The following is a 12162-nucleotide window of genomic DNA, read 5'->3' on the forward strand; positions in this document are numbered from 1 at the left end:
CTCAGGAAATGCCAGTCCTTCTATACTGACTTAAGAAGGACTTAAACGTCTAGATTGCTAATTTTTTGATGGTGGAATAAGTCAGTTCCCACCATTTATTACCAATCTCTTTGTAATCCATTTGTCAAAGCCTGAAGAGCTTTTTTCCAAGACTGAAAAAAAAAAATCATACCATTAGATACTTGTTTCTGAGAAGTATCATTTGTTATAAAAATCTGTTAGCTGTGACACTTGGCACAATGTATTATCAGTCTAATGACTGTTAAAAAAAAATTAAGAATGTTGTTTATAATAATATTGCTTAAAGACGCTTGTAGGAAAATTAGAGATTTGATACTTAGTATATACTATCTTGCAATTAAGTATATGGCCTCCATTACTTATTATGAAAAAAAAAGGAAATGAGGCACAGATAACTCTAGTGCTAAAGAATTTGTGGAGGAAATCTTACTTAAATTTGGTGGTGAAAGAAAATCCTCATTTTGGTGTTTGAATGGCAGTGCACTAATCCCATCACTTGAGCTACTTCTTCCCATAGAATTGCATATCCAACTTAAAGACATGGGAACTGAAGGTGACTACAGTTCTGTTGAAAGTGTCTTCGCTGACAGTTGAGATATTTTCAAACCAGAAAAAAAAATATGGAAAAAATGTATGGAAAAAAAATATGTAATTGTAACAAATTTCTTTTTTGACAGACAAAAACCCCTTTGTCTCCTCTTTTGAGGAGTGGGTGTGTTTGTGTGTTGGAATTTTCTCACATACCAGAAAAAGAGAATTGAAATTCAATTTTAACTAAAAATGTTCAGAATAAATGAAGGGTTTAATTGTTTTCCACTAAACGCTTTACTCCTCTTTTTCTTTCTTTCTTTTTAAGCAGTCTTGTTCTTAACTGATACATAGTCATGTAATGCCAACTAGAATTATTGTATAGACTTCTGAAACTGCCATGTAATGAGCACTGCATCTCCACCAAGGGACATCCAGTCTGTCCATCACTTCTGATCTTTCCTGTAACAAGGCAAGCAATCAAAAATGCTTCCTTCCACAGCCTTTCTGTAGTTACAGTAATAATAACCATGAGTCCCATTTCATTTGCTGTGACTTGTTACTTCTGTTTGCTGAATCCCAAGCTTTGCTGATAGCTCTTACAGTGTGTCCTGTTATACTTTCAATATATGTATATATATGTCTCAAGAACTTTAAGAAATGAGCAATATTATTACCCTGTTTTACAGTTAGAATAGCATGTCCAGTTTCATCCAGCAGGGCCACTGTAAAGCTGGTGTTAAATCTCAGCATTTCTATGCAGGTTCTTATCCTCTGTTATAATCCGCTCTAGAAGTGACGAATTCTTTTCTTTCTCTTTGCTCACTGGGTACAATGGTATGTTGGCTGCTAGTGACCCAGCTCAAACCCTATTTATCCTTTCCTGACATGCACAAGTGACCTTTGACTTAATGGAAACTCGTCTTGGGACTAGCTCTGCTTCCAAAGGGAAAACTGCTAATATGACACTTTCATACTGAAGACCTTCCTCTGCCAAGCCGTAAAGGCCCTCAGATGTCAGAAGGTAGCTGATGGAGGTCTGGCCAATCTGCTACTCCCAGCCCCATCTTTGGAGTGTTATACTAGAAGCTTTGGGAGCTCTTTTAAGCTATCTTTGCCCACTGAAGTTCCTGGTCACTTAGAGAAGTGGGTTTAGACAGAACACACCCAGGAATTACCTCTGTTCAGTGACATTTTTTGCCATGTTAGAGGTGTTCTCCTATTTGTGGCCATGTGATTTCATTCTCTTTTGTCACAGCTTCTCTCTGATCATGGAGACAAATTTTAAAAAGTCAAAGGTGGCCTGGGGTAGGAGAAGAACAACAAAGTTCTGACTTTGTATTTTTGCAGATCACAAACATGTAAAACTCAAGGCTGGTACTGTAAATTATTTTGCAACTTTCACTGTAGGTTTTGTATACTCTTCCTGTATAAAAACAGTAAAATAAAAGAAGGGAAATTGCCTTTATTCTTCTTAGCCTTACGGTGTGAACTGGGAGTTTCCACTAGATGTGAATACATTGTGGTTATATTGCCAGTCATATAGAAGATACTATGATAAGATTTTGCAAATAATTCTGCTTCCTTACTCTTAGGTGGTGTTAATGGAATTAACCAGTACAAAGTTGATACATATTTGATGAGAATAAGTGAGTTGAAAAGGATGTGACTACTGGCTACCAGGAACATGTTTTACCATAAGGAGCTTGAATTAAAAATTCAGAATCTGCATGGGTTTACACTGTGTGCTGTCACTTGTTTATTTATCGGGAATTTGAACATATCTCTCAATGCCTTATGTATGCTTCCTAGCTTGTGATGTGTTTCTAAGTAACATAGAAAGTCTAAAATACAAAAATATTACTCATAAATACAATTCAGAGTTGTTCTTAACTTTTGGTAAAGTTCATGCTGTAGCTCAGGGTGGCTTAATCTTGTTACAGCACAAATCTTAAATAATTTGGCAAGTACTTAACATATGAGCTGTTAAGAATGTTTGGGGTTTTTTTAATGCTCAAGACTTACAATGATCTGAGATTTTGTGGATGAGTTTCTGCCTCTTGGCACACATAATATTACAAAGTTCTAACAGGTGTGTTTTATTATCAGCTCTGTTCAAGGCTGAATTGAATTATAGCAAAGAAATGCTACCTAGAGAAATAGTTTTATTATCTCTATAAAACTAATAAATCAGGGTTCCAAATCCTTTGGCAGAGATACTTTTATGCATTTACTTTATCCTTTGGTGTTTTGTGTAAATTGACAAAGGAATGTTGAATCCTGCTTATCTCTTTAGGATGGATTCCATTAAAGTGACACAATTCTGTGATAGTTATCAATAGCTGCTGAGATGAAAATCCTACCGACTCCCTTGTTTGCCATTTCATTTTCTGAACACTTGGAATTCTACAATCACTATTTATCCAGATAGGTTAAAGTGGTATTCGGTAATCTTTATTGGTCTGTCATTGTTAACAGTGGGAAATTTCAGCTTAATTGAATATAGCATTGATTAACACAAGTTTTCATCCTACTTACTGGAGTATAGAGCATAACTTGATGTGATAAGGACTCTCTTTTTGGTCAGATAGATACTTCAATTCTGTTCTGCTGCCTGGATCAGTTCTTTGCTCTGTGTTTTTGGAAGATTAAAAACTATGCTGATCAGTGTGAGAGCCACTCACTCCTACTGAGAGAATCCTGTTCCGTGAACCAAAAGACTTTGCCTGGTTCAGTGCTGTAGTCAGCAACCTTCTCGAACACTGAGCATATTTGAAATGGCAATACATGCGTAAGGCCTGGAGCTCCTGCCTGAGCTCAGTGCTGGGCCATTGCAGCAGTCTTTGTGGATTTTTAAATGGATTACTAACAGAAGTAATAATTTACTCCCAGTGAGTTAGATCTTGATTGAACAGCCTTTGGTCTCCAAGAACTGATTTAAACAAGCCTGGTTTCTGTTTTTAAACCAGATAGCCTAATAATAAAAATTATGCTGTAGCGCTGTGCAATACAATTTAACTTTGAATATGTAGATTCTGTTTTTCAGATGGTGTAAAAGAAGGCAGAGCTATTACCCCCTTTTTTTTTCAGGTACTTAGAAGAATCTGGCCAGTAATTTTATGATATCTGGTCAATGTTTCAGTTCTCTTTTAGAGACTAGACTTGTGTGTTTGAACTGCTTTTGAAAATAAAATTATGCATTCCAGTCTCATCTCTCACCTTGAATATTGCAAAGGAACCTGTCAAAGTATTTTATATGTCTGTGTGTGTACGTGCTCACATACATATGTGTGTGTGTGTATGGAAAAATATTTTTATATACATACATATGTACATTATATAAAACAGGACGCAACTGTAAAACATTTTAGAAAGCATATAGTCAGCTGTGTATGGATTTTTAACTGTGTAAAACATTTATATTTTGATGCTTAGAGTTTTATGGTATCTTGGAGAAAAAAGTTTTCATAGCATTTTTTCTTCCTACGCTTTCTCCTTCTCCAATAAAACCATGGTTCTAAATCAAGTTTCAGGTCCTTGTTCTTACTAGATTGGAGACAGTGAAAGTTCTGACAAATCAAAGCCTTACTTAAGCAAATTGTGCATGACATATCTAGGCATAGTCCGAAAACTGCAGGGGCAGATGGAATATCTGCATTACGATTTTATTCTATGTTGCTGCATTTCTAAGATGGGTATGTGTATATCTGTGGCTATTGCAGATAGATAGCTAAAGAGACCTTTTTTTTTTCAGAATAGATGAATAAATAAGAATTAAATTAAAAGAATTCTAAGGAGCCTGCATATCCTCTACATTCTGGTTTTATTTCAGAGCACGATAGTTTTTTTAATTAAAGGCTTTCTCCTCTAGTTAATTGAGGCTAGAGTGTTTGCTACAGTCTGCATTTATGTAGAACCATTCTCTGTCATTTTATCTAAACTAGATCTGTTTATGGCAGGATGAATTCTTACAACAGCTTCAGCTTGCTCATCAACCTTGGATATTGCCGAGTGACATCGAAAGTGAAGGAGTAGAAGCTGACCAAGATAAATGTAAGTATATTTGTTAGGACCAGATAATATGTCAAAACCCCTCAAACTTCTAACTTATCTTTTTCATATCTTCAAATCCTGTGAAGGTGTCATGCCTGCTCCCAGAAGCTTTTCCCATAAGTACCAATTACTCATTTGTTTAAGGGCTGAACTTTATAGGATTGATTTACATAAGCTTTCCTACAGTCACTGAACAATGACAAAATGATCACAGACCACAGTTTACTCAGCTAAGTGAAACAATTTGTCCTGATGTGTTAAAGTAGCTGTTCCAGAGAAGCAGCATGAAGTTGAAATAGATACTCTATTTAGTAAATCTGTGTTGACCAGCAAAAAAACCCACAAAAAACCCCAGCAGCTCTGAAAAGTAGAGCCTTCCTCCTCAGGTCTGTGACTCCTTTATCTCTGGCTTGCCTTCATTCTTCTGAATTCCTCTGTATGAAAAAAAAGTTCTTAATCACACAAGTAATCCTTAATATCCTACACTCTTTGAAGCAGTTGTCTAATCATGAAAGCAAAGGTCAGCAGGATCATAACCTAAATGGCAGAACAAGTAACAACAAGTAACATGCTATAAATTGCAATGCATTCAAAATGTAGCAAGTTCTATCTGCCTACAAGGAACCTGTAAATAATCCTGCTGAAAATATTAAATTTTTTGAGTTTTCTTTTTTAATTCGTGTAGATCTACAAGGGTAAATATGCAAACTATTTCCTAACATAATTTAGGTGATATACTTGAAAAGAGCAGATGATTTAATCGGCATGTTTAAAAAACTTGATACATTCTACTAAAATCGCTTTAAACTTGCAAAGTTAAAATAGGAAAAAGCCAATTTCTTCACAGAATGGAACAGTTGTGTAAGGGATTACTTATTAATAATAATCATGCCAGATAAACAGAATGTATTTTTGATTTATGCCACTTAAAAAAATTAAGAGTTTTCTATTCATATAACAGTTTCACAAATCCATACATAGCCTGAGGTTTGACTATGAAATTTCCATTTACATAGTGAGATACCGAAGAGCATGTGCCAGTTTTTTTAACACTAGTACAGTGTTAAAATGAAGTTCTGTGTGTGCAGCTGATTTTAGTCCAAAGCCAGTAAGTTCAGTTTGACTTGCACCTGAATCTTTCACTTATCTTTGGGCTGAAGCTCACCTTAGGTGGCCCTGGTACTCGCCTTTTCTGTGCACGTGAATTTTCCTCTGTATTTTCTGTAATGAATTTACAATCCCACAAACATTGGTAGGACTGGCTGTGCACACATAGACCAGTTCTAATTATGTGATCAGGGAGACTGATGCTTCAGGACACATCAGATGGACAGCATGGTTCTTTTATAGCTGCTGTACCTAAATTGCATGGGTGTGGGGGCTTCTGAGCATCCAAGATCCTGTGCTATAAGATTCCAAGAATCCTGGTAGACCACTGTTACTGCCCAGTGTGACAGAGTGGTAAATTATAGATAAAAGTTTCAGTCCTGCCACCAGATCAGTAGAGATGATAGTTGCCTAACTAATAACAATTGTTTTTCCTGGATCTGATGGCACCAAGAACAGAGAAGGGAAGAAGGTAGCTATAAGCTATAGTTTCTGACCAAAAGTTAAAGCAGGTTGTTAAGGGCATTGTCCAAATGCCTCTTAAACACTAACAGGCTTGGGGCATCAACCACCTCTCTAGGAAGCCTGTTCCAGTGTTGGACCACCCTCTCGGTAAAGAAATGTTTCCTCCTGTCCAGTCTAAACCTCTCCTGGTGCAGCTTTGAACCATTCCCACATGTCCTATCACTGGATCCCAGGGAGAAGAGATCAGCACCTCCCTCTCCAATCCCCTCCTCAGGAAGCTGTGTAGAACAATGAGGTCACCCCTCAGTCTCCTTTTCTCCAAACTAGAGAAACCCAAAGTCCTCAGCCACTCCTCATAGGACATTCCTTCCAACCCTTTCACCAGCTTTGTTGCCCTCCTCTGGATGCATTCAACGTCCTTCACATCCTTCTTAAATTGTGGGGCCCAGAACTGCACACAGTACTCAGGATGAGGCCACACCAATGCTGAATACAGCGGGATAGTCACCTCTTTTGACCGGCTGGTTCTGCTGTGTTTGATGCACCCGAGGATGCATTTTGCCCTCTTGGCTGCCAGGGCACACTGCTGACTCACACTGAGCCTGCTGTCGACCAGCATCCCCAGATCCCTTTCTGCAGGGCTGCTCTCCAGCCACTCCTTTCCCAATTTATACTTGTGCCTGGTGTTACTCTGTCCCAGGTGCAGGATCTGGCGTTTTGACTTGTTAAATTTCATCCCATTGATCATTGTCCAATGCTCCAATCTAGCTAGATGCCTCTGCAAGGCCTGCTGTCCCTCGAGAGAGTCAACAGCGCCTCCCAGTTTGGTATCACCAGCAAACTTGCTAATGGTAGATTCAACTCCTGCAGCCAGATTGTTGATAAATGTATTTAACAGGACTGGCCCTAGAACTGAACCCTGAGGAACACCACTGGTGACCGATCACTAGCCAGATGTAGCCCCATTCACTACAACACTTTAAGTTCTGCGCTTCAGCCAGTTCTTCACCTGGTGCACCATGAACCTTCTCATCCCATAGTTGGACAACTTGTTCAGAAGGATGCTGTGAGGGACAGTATCAAAAGTCTTACTAAAATCCAGAAAAACTATATCTACCGCCTTCCCTTCATCGCCTAGGTGGGTGACCTTATCATAGAAGGGTATCAAAGTAGTTGAACAGGTCTTTCTGTCTGTGAACCCGTGTTGACTGTGCAATTAACTGCAGTGTAGTTAACTGCTGCACTGATTATAGTAGGTCAGCATTTCTATTAATATAACTAAAGGAGTAGAACAAAAATGTTTGATTAAAGCAATACTTTTTGTATCTGAAATCTAATAATGATAAATGTTATTAAAATAACAATAATAACATCATCATCCCCATCTGAGGTTACATGCTAGTGTCATTGGCAAGCAGAAAGTGCAGAACTGTCACTACTGACAAAGAGAAGCTGCCAATTCCCAGTTGTAAAGTGGAGAGTCAGTGAGGGGCTTGGCATACTTGCTGATGCCAGCACTTGCAGCTGGCAAGATTACACATAATTTTTCACCCTAAAGTTAATAAATCTGTGTGGATGTTGTGTGTGTGATTTAGTGTTGAGGGGGGCCAGGAGTTGATAATTTATGAGTTTGAGCAGAAGAGCTGCAAAATTAATCTTTACAATAGCAACACCTGGTCTTTGACTCAGCTTTTAATAAATTATATGTGGATAATATTTGCCACATTCTTTGAGTACTTTGAGATAATAGCAGCCAGGTGTAAAGCTAGTTTTTGGTAGTGGGAAAACTAACAATGCAAAAAGAGAAGCTATGTGAGTCGCCTTGAGTTCTTTTAAATTAATACCTTCTGGTTAGTGTTCTACAAGAAACAGAATGAAAAAATTTGGGGGTAACAGTTTCAAATGTAGTCAGATGTAAGAGTTTAAAGAGGCTATTCTCAAAGCCAATGATAGCTGAATGGAATTGTGTCACTTTGGCATCTCAACATCTCCCAACAAACATAGTTTGCAAAATAGATAAAACAGCGCACGTCTTGTCTTAGGGAAATGAGATCTAGGTTCTCAGTTCTTGTAAATCAGACTTTACTTTCTAAATCCTTCAGCCTCTCTGACAGCATTTTAAAAATTTAGCCTTATCAGCAAAATCCAAAATAACTGGAAGTCAATCATTTTTAAAGCTTCATACCAGTTATGACAAAATTTGGAATCAAATAGCCACTCGTATAGAAGAGTATAAATGATTACAGCTTAGAAGACTTGTTATGTTAAAGAAGGAAAGAAAAACATTTTTAAGAAGCATTGTTGATTTTTTTAGCATACCCTCTCCTTCTTCCTCTTTATGTGCTTAATTAAGTTTGTGGCCATATGTCAGAGACAGAGATAGGTGTATAATTATTTACTCTTGTAACGTAAATTTTGTTATTATAAAATGGGAACCAATACATGCTTTTTAAAGAACTACTATAATTTAGTAACTAAATCTCTTCTGCTTGCTAGGTATGTTCTCCTTTGATACTTGGTACATGCTGAGCAGAGAAGTGAAAATGGCCAAGGCAATATGATCCAAAATCAAGGATATGAGGTTCTTTTTTGATTTTAGTGCCACTAAAAAGCCTGTAGATAGTCCTCATGTGACTTCCTCCTCAGCTGTCATTGTGAAGACAGTTCCCCATTATTACCTGTAGTAGTTTGCTTGTGTGCTGATTCTCTGCAAGGAGTTTTCAGAGGATGCATAGAGATGATTCTTGGAAAGAGGAGGGATCGGGAGAAAAAAATATTTACCAAATCCACAATACTTCAGTTTGGTGGGAGTTCTCTGAGCTGGCAAAAATAATTTTCTTCTTTATGGGGTACTGATGCAAGGAAACAGAAGAGCTGCATCTACAACCACCAGAGCATTTCTTAGCCAGCTTTTATGAGAAGAAATTCAGCCTTTCAGGGAACTGGTAAGAGTAAGCTTGAATTTTCCCTTGAGAACAGGTCCTACAAAGACTGCTGGTTGGAAATTTCTAATGCATCACTAGCTTCCAAGAACCTTGAAAAGACAAAGACAGTCTTTTGGTGTAATTTGACCTTCTATCTGTAGTCCTGGCATGGATTTACTGCCCAAAAGCCCAAGTGCGCTTTCTTGGGTGCCTAACTCAAGAAGTAGCCCACACAGCAAATTTCCCCAGGTCTCACAGCCTTGGACACAGAGGATCCCTACCTGCAGTCAGTCCATTTGGCAGATGTACATGACAGGTGAATAACGTAGACACTTAGCAAACTTGCTACTGAGTTAATCCATATTAAATATGTATCAATGTGTATATACATTCCTTTGCCCGAATCCACTTAAGGCACGTCACTTTCTGTAGTCAATGGCACACTAAGTGGTGTCACTACTATCACTTCACTCTAACTTCAACTTGCCAACAGGAGCACTAGACGCTCATTTCTAGCTCAGCTGATCTGGGACAAGGCTTGAACTCTCACCTGCTGACGTGTGGCAAGAAACTTAAATGTTTTGCCACTATACATCTGCAATCTCTTATTCTCAGATTTGCAGTGGAAGGTCTACTGCTGATAAATCAAAGCTGATTTGTTGGGGAAAAGTGGGATTTCCACTCTATTCATTCTGGTCTTGAAACTCTGCAGTCAAAGACACTCTGCTGATGACTTCAGCAGCTATTGAAGAAAACCTTCATTTCCTCATTCTGCACAAATGTCCACCTAGGAAAACGACCCAAAGAATGAAAGTTTTTTGTAGAACCAAGAAACACAGACTGTGTTCCAGTAAAATTCTAAAGTGTACGATATTTGTCCATTGGTAAAATTCCTTAGACTGAGCAAATTCACATGGCTAAGCAGTTAGTTTTTCTTAATTATGAAAATAAGCATCCCTAAGATCTGGAAAATTGCTTGATCAGAGTGGATAATAAGGAGGAGTTTACTGCTGTGTCACGGTTTAAGGCTGGGCGGGTGGTTAAATGGACGGCAGACGCTCTCTGTTAACCTCCTTCCCCAGAGGGGAAAGGAAAAGAGAAAAGGGAGAGAGACTTATGGGTTGGAAAGTTAAAATAGTTTTAATAAGCAATAACAAGTAAAAGAAAGAGTATAATAAATGACAAACTACATACAAAACCGCTACTGAGTTCCTCCTGATGACGCCATGTCCCCGCTGACGCTTCAGGGCAGGCGCTGGGCAGTCCCAGCACATACGCGGCAGCAGGTGGGAACCGGGTTCAGGAGTGATGTCAGGAGCACGGGCAGCGTCCTCCCGGGATGTCGGCCATAGGGGAAGAGAGCGTGACCCTCGTGGTCCCCCAGCTTTTAACTGAGTATATCACGTGTGTGGGATGGAATACCCCGTTGGTCAGTTCGGGTCACCTGTCCACCCTTCCCCGCAGGTGTGGCACTCTCCGGCCCCTTCCTTTGTGGGACAAAGAGACCCAACAGGGACCCTAGTTCCCACGGGAACAGGCATGTGTAGTCAACTTCAGAAAAGTAGCCACTTGAAAGAAACTTAACTGAAAAGTCTGTCCTAGTCCAAACCAGGACATCCTGGAATATTTTTTTTGCTGTGAAAGTTTCCTTTTGCTAGAGCCAGGTACTACTCAGTATGATTAAGAATGGCAGAATCAGGCTTAGAGCAGCAACTGTTGATTGCAACCTTTATGACATTAGCACAAACACATTCCCTTTCTGTCAGTCAAATTCAGCTATTTGTATTTGTGTTCTACTCTGATGGAGGGTAGCAGTATGGAAACATCTCTTTCAGTGGGTACACGTTTAGGGCAAGGCTACATTTGGTTTCTCTAGGGAGTAAGGTAGTTATGAGGCATTGCTCAAATGTATCAGTCAATCATATGTCTGGTTAATAAGAACATAATATTTGTAGTTGGAAATTTTTCCCAATGAATAGTAAATTCACTATAAATATGCACTTTTTTTTCTCAAAAGTGATTCTGAGTTAAACTTCTGGGAGACTTTCGTTCCAGATTCATTAATCTTCTGGATAAATTTATTGGTATTTTTCTTTCATTTAATATTTCAAGAGTGGTAATATAAACTGGAGTAAAAAAGTCATTATCTCCTCATCCCACATAACCTTTCTAAGGAGTGTCGTAAAGCTTTTGTCTGCTTGGGGTATAAGTCATTTTCCAAATTTCTCCAGTGTGAACTTACGTGTGTTAAAGAAGATACGTTGACTCTCATTCTACCTACCAGTGGCTTAGCTAGGTATTTAGCTTGAGACAGTTCTATGTCCACTTCAGAAATGAGATACCAGTAAGTATTGTGTTCCTGTAAACAGAATTTCTCCATGCCTATTGGATGGTCTTGGTTGGATGTCTTGTAACACCCATAGCTGAAGCTGCACTATTTCCTGTAGCTGCTTTTTGAGCCTGAGAATGAGAGAAAACATTTTTCTAGCATGGAAACTTGCCCACTTGGTTTTAATTGTTTATAGATAGTGAAACAAAAGTAAAGATTAACATTATTTCTACCAGAAGTTAGATAACTGTTGGATAGTGAGGGAAGGGTTCAAATACAGCTAAGGAAAGTGGGAACTAGACTCAAGATTCCACTTTTTTTTAGTGGATATGCTTAAATCCAGAGCTGCCCACTTTGTTTCTACTGACTAATATTTGGTTTCATCTTGGGAGAGTTCACATTGAACTGAATATTTGGGAGGAGGAGGTGTGCTGGTTTTAGCTGGGATGGATAGACTTAATGGAATAGAGTTAATTTTCTTCATAGTACCTAGTATGAGGCTGTGTTTTGAATTCGTGCTGAGAATAATGTTGATAACACACTGATGTTTTAGTTGTTGCCAAGCAATGCTTACAAGAAGCATTCTTCTTCTTTACAAGAAGCTGGGAGGAGACACAGCCAGGACAGCTGACCCAAACTGCCCAAAGGAATATTCCATACCATAGGACATCATGTTCAGTATATAAACTGTGGAAGGTTGGCCAGGAGAGGCGATTGCTGCTCGGGGAGTAGCTG

At 38.7% G+C, this 12162-nt stretch overlaps 1 protein-coding gene across 1 annotated transcript in view; it reads left to right on the forward strand.

The window, feature by feature from the left end:
- C3H8orf34 (chromosome 3 C8orf34 homolog) overlaps positions 1 to 4619 on the forward strand; it is a 193757-nt gene extending 189138 nt beyond the window's left edge. The window contains exon 13 of the mRNA XM_068396838.1: positions 4509 to 4619. Within this exon, the coding sequence (XP_068252939.1) occupies positions 4509 to 4619 (111 nt within the window). The remainder of the gene's footprint in view (positions 1 to 4508) is intronic.
- Positions 4620 to 12162: the final 7543 nt, after the last annotated feature.

Source organism: Nyctibius grandis, chromosome 3 (assembly GCF_013368605.1).
Source record: "Nyctibius grandis isolate bNycGra1 chromosome 3, bNycGra1.pri, whole genome shotgun sequence".
Classification (NCBI taxonomy): domain Eukaryota; kingdom Metazoa; phylum Chordata; class Aves; order Nyctibiiformes; family Nyctibiidae; genus Nyctibius; species Nyctibius grandis.